The sequence below is a fragment of the Hyla sarda genome, chromosome 3, assembly GCF_029499605.1.
Source record: "Hyla sarda isolate aHylSar1 chromosome 3, aHylSar1.hap1, whole genome shotgun sequence".
Classification (NCBI taxonomy): domain Eukaryota; kingdom Metazoa; phylum Chordata; class Amphibia; order Anura; family Hylidae; genus Hyla; species Hyla sarda.
Window position 1 is genome coordinate 408,910,934 of NC_079191.1, and position 17,931 is coordinate 408,928,864.

General features: G+C 43.1%; 1 protein-coding gene across 12 annotated transcripts in view; it reads left to right on the forward strand.

Moving 5' to 3' along the window:
* The window catches only part of HAAO (3-hydroxyanthranilate 3,4-dioxygenase), a 78,058-nt gene extending 60,127 nt beyond the window's left edge, over positions 1-17,931 (forward strand). For all 12 annotated transcript variants that reach the window (XM_056568146.1, XM_056568154.1, XM_056568148.1 and 9 more), the window contains 6 exons: positions 3,630-3,719; positions 7,717-7,760; positions 12,663-12,808; positions 13,584-13,652; positions 16,258-16,340; positions 17,769-17,931. In XM_056568146.1, the coding sequence (XP_056424121.1) occupies positions 3,630-3,719; positions 7,717-7,760; positions 12,663-12,808; positions 13,584-13,652; positions 16,258-16,340; positions 17,769-17,847 (511 nt within the window). In that variant the 3' untranslated portion in view covers positions 17,848-17,931. The remainder of the gene's footprint in view (positions 1-3,629; positions 3,720-7,716; positions 7,761-12,662; positions 12,809-13,583; positions 13,653-16,257; positions 16,341-17,768) is intronic.

The following is a 17,931-nucleotide window of genomic DNA, read 5'->3' on the forward strand; positions in this document are numbered from 1 at the left end:
AGGTGGGAAGAATATTAGCTAGACGATTAGCCCACAACTTAGCATATAGTTTCAAGTCCCCGTTCAAGAGGGATATAGGGGGAAATTAGCAGGGGTGGTAGGACTTTTCCCCGGCTTGGGCAGAGTCACTATTACCGCGGACAGCCTTCTCATCGGGGATAATACCTGACCTAGCAATTTCATTGTACATATTTAAAAGGTAGGGAACCAGTAGAGTGGAATGCATTAGGTAAAATTCATTAGTGAGGCCGTCAGGACCAGGTGATTTAGCATTTTTCAAGGTCTTTAGTACCGATAAGACCTCATCACTAGTAAATGGTAATGATAGTGTAGCAGCTTGTGACTGGGAAAGGGAAGGAAGATTAGCAGAAGACAAGAAAGTGGAAATAGCTGAGGGAGTAGGCTGAATAGTTTCAGGAGAAGAGGAAAGATTGTAGAGACCAGCATAGTAGTCAGCGAAAGAGTCTGCAATCCCTTTAGGATCTATGATCTTCACTCCATTGGCCATAGTTAAATAAGCTATTCTATTATTTTGCTGTTTTTTCATGATTTGGCGAGCAAGTAAGTTACTAGGTTTGTTTGCGTGCCAGTAAAAGTTCATCCGCATTCTACGTAACACTAAGTCAAAGCGGTACAAGTCCAGTTGGTGCAACTCCTCAGTAAGTGAGGAGATGCGTGCTGTAATGTCAGAAGATACGGCGGTCTTATTACGTCTGTGCAGGTCGGCTAGTTCAGTGTTAATAGACAGTTGCTTAGCGGCCGTGGACTTTCTAAGGTGAGTAGTCTAATCAGCTGGCCCCTTACTACTGCTGTAAAGGCACACCAAAGGGTGGGACACAGCGGTACAGAGCCCTGATTAATACTAAAGTAATCAGATATGGTAGAGGCCAATTTAGGTTGCATCTCGGGGGATTTGATCACATATGGACTGGCGCGCCACAGTCTGTCTTTGGGTTTCGCTAAGGAGTCTCGTATAGACAGCACAATGGGCGTGTGATCCGACCACGTAATTGTTTTGATCGAGTTGTGGCTCAATACATCTAATAGGGGGCTACTAACTAAAAAGTAATCGATTCTGGAATAAATTTTGTGGGGGGGTGAAAAAAAAGTAAAATCATGTTCGGTAGGGTGCATAACGCTCCAAGCGTCAAAAAGATTATATTGGTGAATGGTCTGAAAAATGGGGGTAGGTTCTGTAACTCGTTTGTCAGAGGATGAGTCCACAGACGGCCAAATGGGGCAATTAAAATCACCCATCACTATCACTCTTTCGTGTGGGGCAATAGCAGACCTGCGCAGAACTGTACGGAGGAATTCCGCCTGTTTGACATTAGGAGCGTACACACCAACCAGAATATATGGGGTGTTATTAATAGAACATTGTACAATTATAAAGCGACCCCCAGAATCTATATCCGCCATCACATCAGATAATGCTAGAGAGTTTTTAAATGCGATGGATACACCACCCCTCTTGCGAGGAGCCAGCGCATGCAACACAGTGGGATATGATTTATGCAATAATCTACCAGTATCTTCCAGTCTGAGGTGCGTTTCTTGAAGGCACAGCACGTCTGCTCCCAGACCACCCGTCTCCCTCCAAACCAAAGACCTCTTAAAGGGCGAGTTGAGTCCCTTACAATTCAGGGACAAAAACTGTAGTGTCATGTCACTATATAACAATAATGGTTAAATACAATGGGTTGAGACATATAGGCTACCAACATCCAAGGCTCCACTGCAACAGCCAGAGGCCTGAGATCTTTTGAGCACAAGAGAGAAAGGTAAAGAGACACCACGCAGAAATAATAAAGGTCCAACAAGGAAAAATAAAAAAAAATAGAAGTAAGAACAAGAACAACAACACGAAAAAGGAAGTTGTAGAGAAGAGAAGAGCGCATGGAGTATGCTCTCGGGGGGTACATTGCAAACACAGACAATGTGGTAAACCGTGGCTAAACTGGCAGTATAATTCTGCAGACTAGGGAACAATTATAACAGATATAACAGCATCTTGGCGAATTGGGAATGAGAAGCACATAGGCCACCAGTTAAGCAATGCAACTGATAATCCTAATGGTTAACAAAGGACCAATGACAGTCAACAGTAGCAAGTATACAGTACACACAAGTACCCTTTCAAGATTCAAGTCGTCTTCCTCTTTTTCTTAGAGATGGTGATCCATTCTTCGGCTACTTGGGTAGGGTCCCCCCTGTCAGGTGAGTGAGGAACAGGAGCCTCCTGGCGCAAGCCCCAGTCCCGGCAAAGTCCGAGCAGGACTTGAGGAGAAGATGTGACATGCTTAGATCCGTCATAGGTAACAATAACCTTCACTGCCCCATTTGTAGTTTATGGAGTGGTCTCTCAGTATGCGGGTACCCTCTGCAAATTCCCTCCGTCTCGCCAGGGTAGCCGTGGACAGGTCAGCAAAAATGGAAAGAGAAGTAAACCTCTCAGGCAAGTTGGCAGCGCTGCGGCCATTAAGCATAATCTGTTCTTTCATATGAAAGAAGTGCAGCCTCAGTATGGTGTCCCTGGGAGAGGAAGTGGGGACAGACTTGGGCTTCGGGAGCCTGTGTGCCCGGTCAATGAGGAGGTCTTGGGAAGAAGCCTGCGGCAGAATGGCGGAGAAATAATCTGTGAGAAAGGCCCGCAGGTCCTCCGTTTTAACTGCTTCAGGAATTCCCCTGACCCTGAAGTTGTTCCTGTGGGACCTATCTTCCATGTCAGCCACCTTCGAATTCAGCAATGTTAATTCTTCATCCATAGAGTTGACTAGACAGCCATATCATTATGGGAGTTAGTAACCTCCGCCATCTTGTTTTCAATATGTGAAGTCCGGGAGCCCAGAGAGTGCACCTCTTGCTGGATGCCAGCAACAGTGGTGTGAAGGGTATGTTGGAAGGAGGACTGTAGGTCAGCCAGCAATAATTTCATGGCCGCCACTGTTATAGGTGCGGCGGGATCGGCATCAGTTTGAGCCCGAGTGTCCTGCATGGCACCAGGCGCAGAGGCCGGGGAGCGTCTCTGATCAGCAGCCCCCGTGCCCACGGGGGTCTGTGCAGGCTGCCCGGAGAGGTGCGCGGGTGAGAGGGATCCCGGTGAGGCCGCTGACAAGTCAGAGGAGGTAGGGGATGAGCGGCGCATCGGACTCACCACTACAGGCTGCTGAGAGGGAGATGCAGTCATCTGAGTCGGCACAGGAGAAAGCCCGGGAAGCCCAGCGCCATCTTGGGACCGCTCAGCCGCAGGGAAGAAGGTGGTAAGTTAAAGAGGGCTTTTCTTCTTATTCCTGGTGCGGGCCATCGCAAGGACCATATCAATAGATGCCTGGAGTAATCAGGAGTAGGAGAAGTTCCTCAGTCGGGTAATTAAGTGCGTAGTGCCGGAGTAGAAGCCGGATACAGACGGAGCTCAGCTCTCAAGCGACTGCCGCCATGCGTAGCTAGCCACGCCCCCTCCCATCTTCATTTTTTTACACTCGCATGTTTTACAGTTCTTCTTTTTTTCTATGTTTTCCTGTGCTTTCTCACTAACAACAATGAATTCATAAATAAATAAAGGTAAATTAAAATAAAATTAAATAAATAAATGTAACATTTATTAGCCACACTATTTCCTTTGAAAGGTATTACGTGAACAATTCGACTGAAGTTTTATTTGAAAAGTGGTTTCACTGTGAAGATCTTGGAGTTCAGCTCGCACCAATAATCAATGAGTAAGTCCTTCATCTACTGCACTTTATTGTAATATGTGGTAGGTGTGTTGGTTTTTTGTAGGTGACAGTGCTTCACGTATACCAGTGTTTCCCAAGCAGGGTGCCTCTTGCTGTTGGAAAACTGCCAAAGGCTGTCGGGAGTTGTCGGGAGGCATGCTGGGAGTTGTAGTTTTTCAACAGCTAGAGGCACCCTGTAGCGACCTATAGTGACCCCTCCCTGGTTGACATAAATAGTGATGAGCGGCAGGGGCCATATTCGAATTTGCGATATTTTGCAAATATATTGACGATTATTTGCATATTTGCTATGTTTGTTCACTTTTTTTTCACGTATGAATTTGCATAAAAATTTGCATGTGAAAAAAAGAACACAAAAAAGAATATTTGTCATTACGAATATATATAGCACTATATTCTAAATATTTGCGAAATCGCGAAGTGCTGATATTTGCAATAAAAATTTGCATTACGAATATTCGTGCTCAACACTAGTTATGAACATTACTCAATAATCAAGCCTTCTAGGAGCCAAGGAGAGAGGTGACCAGGGAACAGTGAGTAATGTGTAGTATTAGTTTATTCAATATACAGTAAATGTATTATTTGACATATGACCATATAACCTTTGTTTTCTATATGAGATAAACATTTCAGTAGAGTTGAAGCCTCAGTAAGAGTTGGCTTAGTGGTTACACCAGTGTTTTCCAACCAGGGTGCCTCCAGCGGTTGCAAAACTACAACTCCCTGCATGCCCGGACAGCCAAAGGCTGTCCGGGTATGCTGGGAGTTGTAGTTTTGCAACAGCTGGAGGTCCCCTGGTTGGAAAACAGTGGGTGTATAACTGGGAAAGTAGATCATTCCAGTTCGGATACATATCACCTCTTTAAAAGAGGTGATTTGGGTATTTTATGGAATATTCCTGGATTATGACTTTAAATGATGGTCATCATAATTGGTAAAGCAGACAACAACAGCAGCAAATAATAATAATTCAATTAAAATTAATCTAATAATTATAATATTTTTCCGGTAAGGCTGGGTTCACACTACGTTTTCTCCCATACGACAGGGGTGGAGCTGAAACCTTGCGCTCCCGTATGCCTTCGTATGCGCTCCCGTATGTCTTTCATTTCAATGAGCCGGCCGGAGTGAAACGTTCGGTCCGGTCGGCTCATTTTTGCGCCGTATGCGCTTTTACAACCAGTCCTAAAACCGTGGTTGACCACAGTTTTAAGGGGAAAAAGCGCATACAGCGCAAAAATGAGCCGACCGAACGTTTCCCTCCGGCCGGCTCATTTAAATGAATGACATACGGGAGCGCATACGAAGGCATACGGGAGCGCGAGGTTACAGCTCCCCCCTGCCGTATGCGCTCCCGTATGGGAGAAAACGTAGTGTGAGCCCAGCCTAAGTCAGATGTCCAGATTTTCTTATACAAGGACCAAATCATTTTAACTACATACAGAATTATAGTTTTTAAGGGTGATCCCAAAAATCACTTTTAAAGGAGAACTATTGTGCAGGACAACTTATCCCCCATTCAATGGATAGGAGATAAGTGTCTGACTGCTGGGACTCCCAAGGAGCTCTCAGCTTTCCCCAGGAACGGAACACGTGGCCCCCCGCACAAGCGGAGGCCGACATGCCCCCTTCATGTATTTCTATGGGAGAGCTGGAGATACAGCGTTCAGGTGTCTTCAGGTCTCTCATAAAGATACATGGAGGGGGGCATGTCGTCCGCCGCTTCGTGCGAGGGTCAACACGTTCCGTTCTTGGGGACAGCCAGGGTGTCATGCAGGAGTTCGCGGGAGGGGATGTCCAAGTGGTCGGACCTCCCAAGATCAGACACTTATCCCCTATCCTTTGTATAGGGGATACATTTTCCTGCATGATAGTTCTCCTTTAATGGGGTACTCCGCCCCTAGACATCTTATCCTCTATCCAAAGGATAGGGAATAAGATGTCTGATCCCGGGGGTCCCACCACTGAGACCCCCCGCGATCTCCCTGCAGCACCCCTCCCATAGACTTCCATTAAGGGGGAGGGAGTGAGGTCAGCGCCGCCTCGCTAGTCATCAGATATGGAGCGAAGTTTGCTCCGTGCATCCTTTGGATAGGGGATAAGATGTCTAAGGGTGGAGTACCCCTTTAAAGGGGTTCTCCGGCATTAAGACATCTTATCCCCTATCCAAAGGATAGGGAATAAGATGCCTGATCGCGGGGGTCCTGCCGCTGGGGACCTCCGTGATCTTGCACGCAGCACCCCATTATAATCAGTCCCCAGAGCATGTTCGCTCCTGGTCTGATTACTGGGGATCATGGGGGCCGGAGCATTGTGACGTCACGGCCCCGCCCCCATGTGATGTCACGTTCTGCCCCCTCAATGCAAGCCTATGGGAGGGGACGGGACCCCCGCGATCAGGCATCTTATCCCCTATCCTTTGGATAGGGGATAAGATGTCTTAGCGCCGGAGTACCCCTTTAAGTCCTGTGAACCAGACCTACAAGTCTTATTGATAGGAGCTCCAGTGAAGCTGCAACCCTCAATAACAGCATGCATTGAGCAAAAGCAAGGTCTACAACCAGTCACTTGGGACAATCACACAAATCATTAATTTTTTACATTTTTTGTTAGTTACACAAACATGTTTACCCTATTAAAGGGGTACTCCAAAGGGGGAGGGGGGGGAAATTTCAACTCAACTACTGCCAGAAAGTTATACAGATTTTTTTATTATTTCTATATAAAAATCTTAATCCTTCCAGTACTTTTTAGCTGCTATACTGCATGCTCTACAGGAAGTTGTGTAGTTCTTTCCAGTCTGACCACAGTGCTCTCTGCTGCCACCTCTGTCCATGTCAGAAACTATCTGAAGCAGGAGAGGTTTGCTATGGGGCTTTGCTCCTGTTCCAGAAAGTTCCTGATACAGACAGAGGTGTCAGCAGAGAGCACTGTGGTCAGACTGGAAAGAACTACACAACTTCCTCTGTAATTTTCAAATCTGTTTAACTCTTTAAAGTCTGGTTTATACCCCTCTGTTATCAGTATCCATAGCATTTACATTTTTATTTACAAATTCCATATGTGCACTGAGCCTACTGTAGTGACATATATAGATTGATAGGTTGTAGTACCCTCTTGTTACCTGCAGGTGCTGCTCATCTCACAATGTTCTTTTAGGAACCTGTATCAGTTTACAACGCATATATTTAAAGGATTATATCTGTTTTTCTCAACCAGTGTGCCTTTGGCTGTCCGGGCATGCTGGGAGTTATAGTTTTGCCACAGCTGAAGGCACACTGGTTGGTAACATATGTAAGCGGTGGTCTTCTCAAAGAAGTGGTCTCAGTGTATAGCAGTGTTGTCTAACCACGGTGCCTCCAGCTGTGGCAAAACTATTGGCCATTGGCTGTCCGGGCATGCTGTGTCCGGGCATGCTGTAAGGTTGTAGTCTTGCCACAGCTGGAGGCACCCTGGTTGGGAAACACTGGTATATAGAGAAGAGATCGTCAGGATCTGAACCATGAGTGATCAGAACTTTTGACGTGTCTGTCTGACATGTCAAAAGTCTTTCTAAATGACAAGGATATTTAATTAACTATAAGGGTAATGTCACACTTGGCGCATGTGCAGCGTATTTGACCCTGCAGACGTGCTACTGACAGCCCTTAGAGTCAGTCTCCTACTTTGCCCGTGTGTCCTGGTTTGTCTGCTCGTAGCAGCAATACCCCGCTACAAGCAGACACAGACTAAGCTGCGAGTAGCGCGTGCGCAGTGTACTTAGACATCGTAGTCGCTCCCTGAGCTAGGCCGCGATGTCTACGATGGCTGCCGTGAGCAGACAAACCGGGACACATGGGCAAAGTAGGAGGCTGACTCTAAGGTGTCAGTAGCGCATCCGCATGGTTAAATACGCTGCGGATGCGACCTTCCCCCAAAGATAATCTAATTCTCATGTAACATAATAACACAACTTGTTCAATGTTTTCCTTTCTAGATTTTTCAACTCAAAACAATATAAAACAGGAAAACCTGACCCAGGTAACAGTGATTACAGAACCTCTAAAGCATTACCCAAATGTTCTGAACCATCAATGTTTTTTATTGTTCTGTTGCTAATGTTTAGGGTTTAGTCACACACTGCGGCTAATTACTGCGTGCAATTTTTTTCACAAATGACCCACATTTTGGTAAAAATGCAGCATTTTACAACAATTATGCAAACTTATCCTTTATCCACAGGATGAGCGCACTCCAAGTCAGGAAAATGTGTCATCTACCGGTAGACAGTCCATTCATTTCTATAGCAGCGCTCCTCACTGAGCACCGGGTCCCGTCCCGGTGATCGCGGGGGGGCCGCAGCAGTCAGACCCCCTGCAATCAGCTACTAATCATCTATCCTGTGGATAGGGGATAAGTTAATTTTTGACAGAGATCTGCTTTAATGGTTACAACAGACCCTGACTTCCTGTGGACTACAGGATGACATCATCACCTACCAGACCCCTCATATTAGCTCCTAGACACCCCCCCCCCAGCTCCATCTGCTATCTCTATGGGATCAGTATAAATATATAAGTTATACACCTTCCCTTTAGCTCTATCTGTATACTGCTGCTATTTCTATGGAATCAGGATATACCATAGTTATACAGTTCCACTCCAGCTCTATCTGTATACTGCTGCTGCTGCTGCTGTTATCTCATTGGGATCAGGATATATAGTAGTTATACACCTCCCCTGAGGTTGTATTCACACATCATTTTTTTTTTGCTGCTTATATTGTTCTTTTTTGCTTGAATTTTCTCAAAATCAAGGCAAAAATGGAGATTGTACTGCTACTGCGCAAAATATGTACAAATATATAATTTTTACCATGATTTTGGAAAATCACTGCAAAAACAGCTCAGGCTGTGTTCACGCGTTGTGGCAAATTGGCAGTACTGCAGCTAATCACTGCATGCATTTTTGCTGCAAACGACCAAAATTGCATTTAAAAAAAAGTAACCACAATTTGTATAATTTGCATAATTGCTATAAAGCGCAGCATTTTTGTTTTACAATTTCAGTATTCTGCAGCAAAAATGCATGCACAGCCTAAAATGCTGTAAAAACCTGGAAAAAAATACAGTAAAAATTCAACATGTCAACACAGCCTAAAAACATCAAAGCTTCATAAAACAACTGAATTATGATTATAGGTCAAATCACTTTCTCCTCATGGCAATATTTTTCTTAAAAACACACTTTGGATTCTCCTGCTGACCATATATATCAAAGAAGCTTGGTTAATGCTAATTTGCATTAAATTGATTTTTTTTAGGGGCTTAAACAAGTATTCCAAATGTGTAAAAAATACAGAAAATACCTTTATGTGTCAGAATGCTCATTGGATTATGCCAATATTGCCACCATAGCTCAAAAGTAATAAATATTCATTATGTGGCTGTACAGCACCTTTGTTTTGATGCTGCCAGGTCTTGTTCTTGAAATTACCAAAGTTCACAGATAATTCTCCTCTCAAAGACAATGGGGGAGATTTATCAAAGTTGTCTATGTCCCGCATCAATATAGACAAAACTACAGAGGGTTAGGCTGGTCTATTGTGCGCCTAATTTATCAAAAGTCGCACGGCTCTTGATAAATTCTGCACACATGTGTGATCTATGCTTTAGACTGTATTTAAACCTGCTCCAACATGGTCTGACATTTCGGCGTACTTTCAGCCGATGTGACTTGTCGCTGAAAAGTCGCTTTTGATAAATTCAGCACCAATGCATTTTTCCGTCTATAATAGACTAGAATGAATCATGTTCTAAAAATCCTCTTAAGCAAAAGTCGCAAAAAAGTTGCACATATTTAGACTGCGACTTTCTTTGCGACAAATTTAGACAGGAAAAACCAGTCTAAATCCTTTGATAAATCTCCCCCAATGCCTCTATTTGACAGTGCAGCTGCCTGCTATATAGACCCCTACTCTAATTTATTAGGTAGTGTTAGTGTCTTCTCTGTTATTCTTCTGATCACAAGCAGGAAATAAATAGCAGTAAATTAGTGAGCACATGTTTTTTCGGAAAACCCCTTTACCATGGGATTTGGTATTATTACTTTGGTATGAAATACGGTACGCTGAATTAACAAAAAATATTCTTAGAGCTTTCAGTGTAATACTAAGCCAGGAACAGGCAGTATAATGTGTCAGAGATTTAATACATCAGCACAGGGTTTTTTCAGCTTAAACACTAAAATGTAAGATTATATGAGGCCAGTAAATCAATGGAGCATTAACAGGACAGAATACGAGCAATGCCGGCAATTAGAGGCTGCGTCTTAAAGGGATATTCCAGGATTTTATTTTTATTTGACTATGCTACAGGGGCTGTAAAGTTAGTGTAGTTCATAATATAGTGTATGTACCTGTGTGTGACGGTTTTCTCACAATTTTTATATGATTTTCACCCCAATATTTATTTTTAACAGGGAGCCTGTCTGCTTCAATGGGTGGAACGATCACTTGGTGGGAGAGAGATCAATCTGCAACTAATACAACAGCTGTAGGCACCCTAATTGAAAACCACAGGTCTTTTGAATGGATGCACCTCATTTATGGTTCAATGGGTGGGGTTGCTGATGTGTGGGAGGGGAAAAATTATGGGATTTGTAGGCATAAGAAGAAAATTCAAACAGGAAATACCAGTTCACAAAAAGCTAGCCGCAGTGTTATGGTAATCAAACCAAGACAAGCGCAGATCCTTCCTAAGCATGTCCATTCCTGTCTTCCAGGTATGTACTAAAATCACCTTATGGTGGAGAACCCCTTTAATTGTACTTCTGCTGAGTATTGGTAACTATAAAGCCCAGATTATGGCCTAAGATGTAGGATTTAGTATGTTCTCTATTATAGTCCTCAGGTATATGGATATGTTCACAATTGCTTCCTTGCTTAAAGGGGTACTCTGCTGCTAGGCATCTTAACCCCTATCTCATCCTTTGGATAGGGGATAAGATGCCTAGCAGCAGAATAGCTCTTTCATAAATACAAATACAATAAAAATCCTATCACATTTGCTATGTTTTCCTTAGTTTAAGTTCTAGTGTTTCCTTGATGTTTTCTAAGGAATTCTGTTATTGTGTTTTTTCCGCCTTTATTCCGTAGGTAGACCACTGGGCTAATATACATGGTGGATAACACTTTATAAGGTGTTATCCACCATAAGGGGATTTTAGTTCTTATCTTACAGACAGTAATGGACCTGCTTAGAAAGGATCCGTGCTTGTCTTGGAGCTAAATGGCTATGTTGTGAGTCCACCATAACGCTGCTGCTATCAGTTTGTGAATATGCTATAAGCACACAAGGTGAAGGCAGCACATCCAAGCAAAATGTAGTAGGTGGGTGCAGGCTGATGGTGAACAGTCCCAGTCGCAGACTGTATGGCAATATCCAAAGAAAATGATTCAGTAGAACACCAAGGGATTCCAAAGCAACAGTGGTTTAATTCCCCATGTTTAGATACTTTGTGAATATGGCTATTTCCTGTTGGAGTTCCCTCTCTCCAACTTCAAGTCCCATGATCCCTGATTTGTAACTGTGAGGTCACTTTTCTCCCTCCCACACATCAATCACTCCACCCATTGAAGCACACCTGAGCTCCTTACTATGCTGTGCTGTGTTTGAAACTCCCCAGAGGTCGCTCCACCCATTGAAGCAGACTTGCTTCGTTGCATACCTGACTCGTGATGTATCGGGCCGCACTGCAACCTGGGAAAAGCAGCACTTATTTTGTATGCTGTAAAAAATAAACATTGGGGCAAAGATCAAATAGGAATTGCAAGACCAGCCATCAAACACAGGTACAGACACTATATTATGAACTACACTAACTTTTTGGCCCCTGTAGCACAATCAAATAAAAACATTCCTGGAATACCCCTTTAAATCAGTGCAGTAATATTTCAGGAACTGTGTTTTATATTATTTTTTTTCAGTTTGATTTATATCATTATAACTGATATAATAATTATAAATGTATATTCATTTTGTTTAAAGATCATTCAGTGGAACAAATGGAAAGGGGAAGATAAACAGCTTCATGAGAGTGGAGGCCCCTACTCCCCAAATGAGTGCAGTGGCTGCATTCATGCTTGTCCACCACTCCATTCACCCTCAATGGAAGTTAAGAACATAGTCAAGTATAGAAGACTACCATGTCTGGAAGTCCCATTAAGAGTAAATGATGCAATTGTGTGCTTGGGGCGTTGCTGTTGGGGACAAGGCTCTTCCGCTCTCGTGATCAGAGGGTGAGCTAGAGGTTGGACCCTCACCGATCAGCTAGTTATCACCTATTTTGTAGAAAGTTGATAACTAAATCTCGGGATAGGCCTTTTTGAGGTCTGAAAGCCAGGTGCTATTACATTCTTCATATAATACCAGGGCAACACAACTGTTTCCAGTCAGATTGCACTTCTCACAAGGGTGTCATGGACAGTATATAGCATAACTAGGTGACAGGTTTGGGTTCCAGTTTTGAGGAAGAGAGTACATAAACAGCCAAGCATCTCAAATTCTTGGCTGTGAAATACACTGCGGATGCGCTACGTGTGACCCTACCCTTGAGATGAATTTAACAAATATTATGTTTTATGGGACATGGTCAAACTGGAACCTTTTTTCCTTTCCTATGAGTCATAAGGGTGGTCCACAGCAGCGCCCCGCTCCCTTAATTGATAGCGTTCTCCTTGTTTGGGTATAGGGAGAGATCTATCAATTGAGGCTGGTGGGGTAGACAAAAGCCACCAGGGGCCAACTGATGACTCATTCTATCAACGTGAAAGTGATGACAGGATATCAAGGACATAGAGTCATATTGCATTCTGTAACATCAATTTGTTTGGACTTCAATGTCATATTTCTAGTACTAATATAATGTTTTGTTTTCTTAAAGACCAAATACCACAAAGACCGCCATTCCCGATAAATACCGAGAAAGTGATGGAAGCATTTTCCTTTCAGAGTTGGCTAGATACACACCGTTCCGAAATAGAGAAGAAAAAATCTGTCAGTTTGTTTGAAGACCGATATGAAACTAAGGTATGATGTGATGCATAGAGAAATATAAATACAGGCGTTCTGTAATTAAAGAAGTTATCCACCATAAGGTGACTTTAGTACTTACCTGCCAGACAGAAATGGACATGCTTAGGAAGGATCCGTGCTTGTCATGGAGCTAAATTGCTATGTCTTGAGTCCACAATAACGCTGCTGCTTTCTTTTTGCAAAATTGCTTTTTCCTGTTGAAATTCCCTTCCTCCAACTACAACTAAACTATGTGTGCTGTTCATGAAACTACAATTCCCTGCAGCCCTATGGAAAATTATCTCCTTCCAACCAAGCAGTCGCTACACCCATTAAAGAACTTCCATGTTTCCTTATAACACCTGACTAGTGATGTAACGTCTCGGGCTGTACTGCAACCTGAGTCAACACTAATTTTGTACGCTACTAAAAAATAAACATCGGGGCAAAGATCACATAAGAATTGCGAGACGAGCATTCAAACATAGGTACAGACATTACATTATGAACTACACTAACTTTACGGCCCCTGTAGCATAGTCAATGGAACACCCCTTTAAGTAACAAGTATCTAAAAAAATTAAGATATAAAATCAAGCAGGGGTATAGGGGCATATGGCCTAAATTCACTGTGAAACTTTCATAGGTCGAGGGGATTTCGTAAAAGCAAATAGCAAGTCCCAAAGACATTCATTCTTTAACAAAAATTATTCAAAAATATGAATAGCCGGTGACCCTGATGTTTTTTTATCATGAACTTGCATAGTTATCTTTTTTCTTATTATTTCAGGCTACAGTCTATGGAGAAGGAGAAACTAGAGATACCACATTACCTACGGATACCTGGTTATGGCAGCTGGTTGGTGTTATAATATTCTTATTATCAACAGATATTGTGGGGAAATTGTTAGACATAATGGGTAGTTCAAAAATATCACCTTTTTCTTTTTTTTACAAATTTTTTTCCTAACATTTACTTAAAATGGATTGTCTCAAGCATTTATATTACATCAACAGGATTTTCTATTCATATATGATCTGTTGGGGTACCATTGATGTGACCCCTGCTAGATAAAAAAATCAATGGTCAATAATTGACTATACTGGATGACATTACAGCTCAGTAGGGATCAGAAGAGACTAACCTCCACCGATTAACAATGATATTAGCGTGCCGTCAATGTCTGTGCTTAGACTTCACTTTTTAGTGTAATGCCGGTTGCCTACCTCCTCTGCCAGGGACCAGTTGTCCCCCACTCTCTGCCACTATCATGCTGCAGATTCCTCCTCCACTGTAGTTTCATCTCTGGTCCATAGGGTACATGTTCTGCTTTTTTACAGGGACAGTGCACACACCCAAAACCTGTCCTTTCCTATCCCAGTTCAGCAACACCAATTCAAGGCAGCGTCACCCCTTTCCTTGGTGCCTGAGCAATATTTTGGTTCCCTAGTGTTCATAGTGAAGGTGTGTTGCAGTCCTGATCCTGATATTCTTGTATTAAAGGGGTACTCCGCCCCTAGACATCTTATCCTCTATCCAAAAGATAGGGGATAAGATGTCTGATCGTGGGGGGTCCTGCTGCTTGGGACCCCTGCGATCTTCCTGCCGCACCTGGCATTCGTTTAGAGTGTTGGGGGCAGCGCCGGAGGCTCGACATCACGGTCACGCCCCCTCAATGCATGTCTATGGGAGGGGGTGTGGTGGACGTCACGCCCCCTCCCATAGACTTGCAATGAGGGGGCGTGGCCGTGACGTTACAAAACAGGGCATGAACATGACATCACGAACCTCCACCCCGCATAGCCAGTCATCCGTGCATCGGATATCTGGGGTGCCGCATCCAAGATCGCAGGGGTGGGACACCCGCGATCAGACATCTTATCCCCTATCCTTTGGATAAGGGATAAGATTTCTAGGGGCAAAGTACCCCTTTAATCGAGCCTGCTTCTCCTGGGTCCGCTTCTGCCTGGGCCCTGTCTCCATACCAACTCTCCTATTCTATAAAATGAACCATTGCTGCCTGCCTTGACTCTTTTGCATGTTCCTCACTACACTGTTTGCCAACAACACACCATTTATGCCTAGACCCCGACTTGCCATGTCTGTGTTTTCTGGGTGCGCATTTACTTATATCAGGAAGACTCTTAGGAAGCGACCTGGTACCCTCTAGCAGCAGCTTTCATATCCTGAAGAGGAACAAAGGGTGAAAACCTAGTGGGTACTTAGACTCCGCTCCTGAGCTTGACCCAAAGCTGAACCAGTTGGGTAGCACAGTGGGTCCACAACCATTGCCCTGGTACATTAATATTGGGGATGCATATGTGTTTTTATTTTGTTATATACTTTCGTATAACTTTTTTGACATGTCCATCAGACTTGTTGTAAAAGTTTGAGAGGAGCAGGTCTTGTTACTGGAACCTTCACCGACCCCAAATGTTGGTGTTACCTCATGGTCAGCGGAGCCTACAGGAGAAAAATACACTGTATACAAAATACTATATATAGAATAGTTGAGTCTTTTTAACAGCAAGGATTATATTATATGGTCTTCTGCAAAAGCCTCAACAGTGAAGGCAATTTTGTTAAAAATGTGATTATCTATGTGATGATGTATTGGTTGTATATGCAATGAAGTAAGATTTAAATGGGCACTGTCATTAAAATGATTTTTGGCATATGATAGATATGAGCAGATAAATAAAAAAGATTTGTAATTTACTCCCTGTGTAAAAAATGTCTTTTTATGTTGCTTTCATGGCCTTATAAATCTGGCCACTAGGGGGTCTCCCTTCTGGTCCAGACCACATTCCGTCTGCTCAAAAGCACAGACTTTGGTCTCCCTGCTGGACTGGCAGGAGACCAATCTCAGGAAGTGCGGTCTGGCCATAGGCAGTGAATAGCACCTGATCTCTGCCTGTGCATAAAACTGGGATGAAACAGGGAGAGCGAGTGCTATTCATTGCCTATGCACCTCCTGAGTCCTAATTTTAATGACAGTGTCCATTTATCCTTTGATTTTTGATTTTACATTGTAGTTTTGAAAAATTGCTATCTGCTGACCCCATGACTGGCCAGAGGATCCTGGGCACCATAATGACATCCATTATTTAGCATTCTTGTTAGTTAGTTTGGTCGCATCTGGTTGAATCCACATTCTGGGATATTTTGGAGTACATCGATACAGACTCTATCTTTGTCACTATGCGCTTAGAATGAGGATAGCTTACACTCTTTTTCTTTGGAATATCTAAGGGAGATGTTATCATTGGTCACCACTGATTTCCTGCTCCTGGGTGGGAGCCATAGGTCTCTACTATATAGGATAACAGCAGCATTACATGTGGTCAGTGTGGCAGCGCAATGACTTGAAATAAAACTGTCTACACAATGTTATACATTCTACGTAATATTGTAATAATACACATGCGATATAATAACATGTTAGTATGACAATACTTTACAGGAGGGCTCCTCGGTGGTATCTGTAGGTGACAAGGTTCTGACACTGACTACTGGAGACAGCCTTCTCATACCTCTGCAGACTAAGTGAGTAAAGACATAAAGCCCTGTACTCTACAATACACAACAAACTGTAATTTTTTAGCACAATTCAACCTAAGTTTGATTTAAAGGGAAATTGTTATCGCTATAATGCGGCCAAGTCAATGGGACAATCCCCAGTGGCTTCTCTCCACCCCACCAGCCTTCATTGATCTTTCTTTTGGGATATTGGGAATGATGTATAAATCAAGGCTAGTTAGATAGGAGAAGATATGAGGGATTAGTGTTCCTTTTAAAGAGGTGTTTCATTCTTGAATAATGGTCTATCCTCAGGATAGACCATAAATATGTGATCTGTCGGGGTCCTATACCCGACACAAGTGCCCAGAGCCCCAGCATCTTTATATACAGTAATTTGAGCTGGAGGCAGACAGCTCCACACATTGTGTAGTGGCCATACCGGGTCACAACACTCTGCTATGCTCTGTGATGCTCCATTGAAGGCTGATGGCAGTGATGGATACGGCCAGGGGTCAAGTCTTGGTAAAAAAAGGTGTGGGAACTCACCCAGGATTTGCACTCAAGGGCTGGTCCTGCTAATGGGAACAGTGTTCCTGCAGGACTTGAGCCCTGGATACAGCCAAGCACAGCCATGGACTGTGAATGCAGCGGCATGGTCAATGCTAGACTGCCACTCCGACCACCTTTTCCTAGGCATGGCTGTGTGGCTGGGGTCTTCTGGGGACCCTTATAATAGTGATCATGGGAGGCTTAAAGGGGTACTCCCGTGGAAAACTTTTTGTTTTTTAAATCAACTGGTGCCAGAAAGTTAAACAGATTTGTAAATCACTTCTATTAAAAAAATCTTAATCCTTCCAGTACTTTTTAGGGGCTTTATACTAAAGAGAAATCCAAAAAGGAAATGCATTTCCTCTGATGTCATGACCACAGTGCTCTTTGCAGACCTCTGCTGTCCATTTTAGGAACTGTCCAGAGCAGGAGAAAATCCCCATAGCAAACATATGCTGCTCTGGACAGTTCCTAAAATGGACAGAGATGTCAGCAGAGAGCACTGTGGTCATGACATCAGAGGAAATGCATTTCTTTTTGGGATTTCTCTTTAGTATAAAGCCCCTAAAAAGTACTGGAAGGATTAAGATTTTTTAATAGAAGAGATTTACAAATCTGTTTAACTTTCTGGCACCAGTTGATTTAAAAAAAAAAAATGTTTTCCACGGGAGTACCCCTTTAACTGTTAAAAAAAAATAAAAAAATAAACAATTGATACAGTATGTGATGAATGAATTAGGCTTGAATACCCCTTAAATATTAGTATTTTTGGGATTCTTATATTACTACTTGTATAATAATCACGTTACATCATCTGAGTTTACTAGAATATCTTAGGTGTATTCCATATTTGGGCATTGCTTTCTACCCACTGACATTTTTTTACTATTTTCCTTGGAACAGATTTTCCTGGAAGAGACATGATGGGTGCATCGCCTTCTGCGTTTGCCTGGATCCGGCTCAAAGAAAACCTTACAATTAATCACACGATCAGAGAATTTCCAGATCTGCTACACATTTCTTATGACACCATTTCATTAAACATGTTCATGAATAAACCAGATGT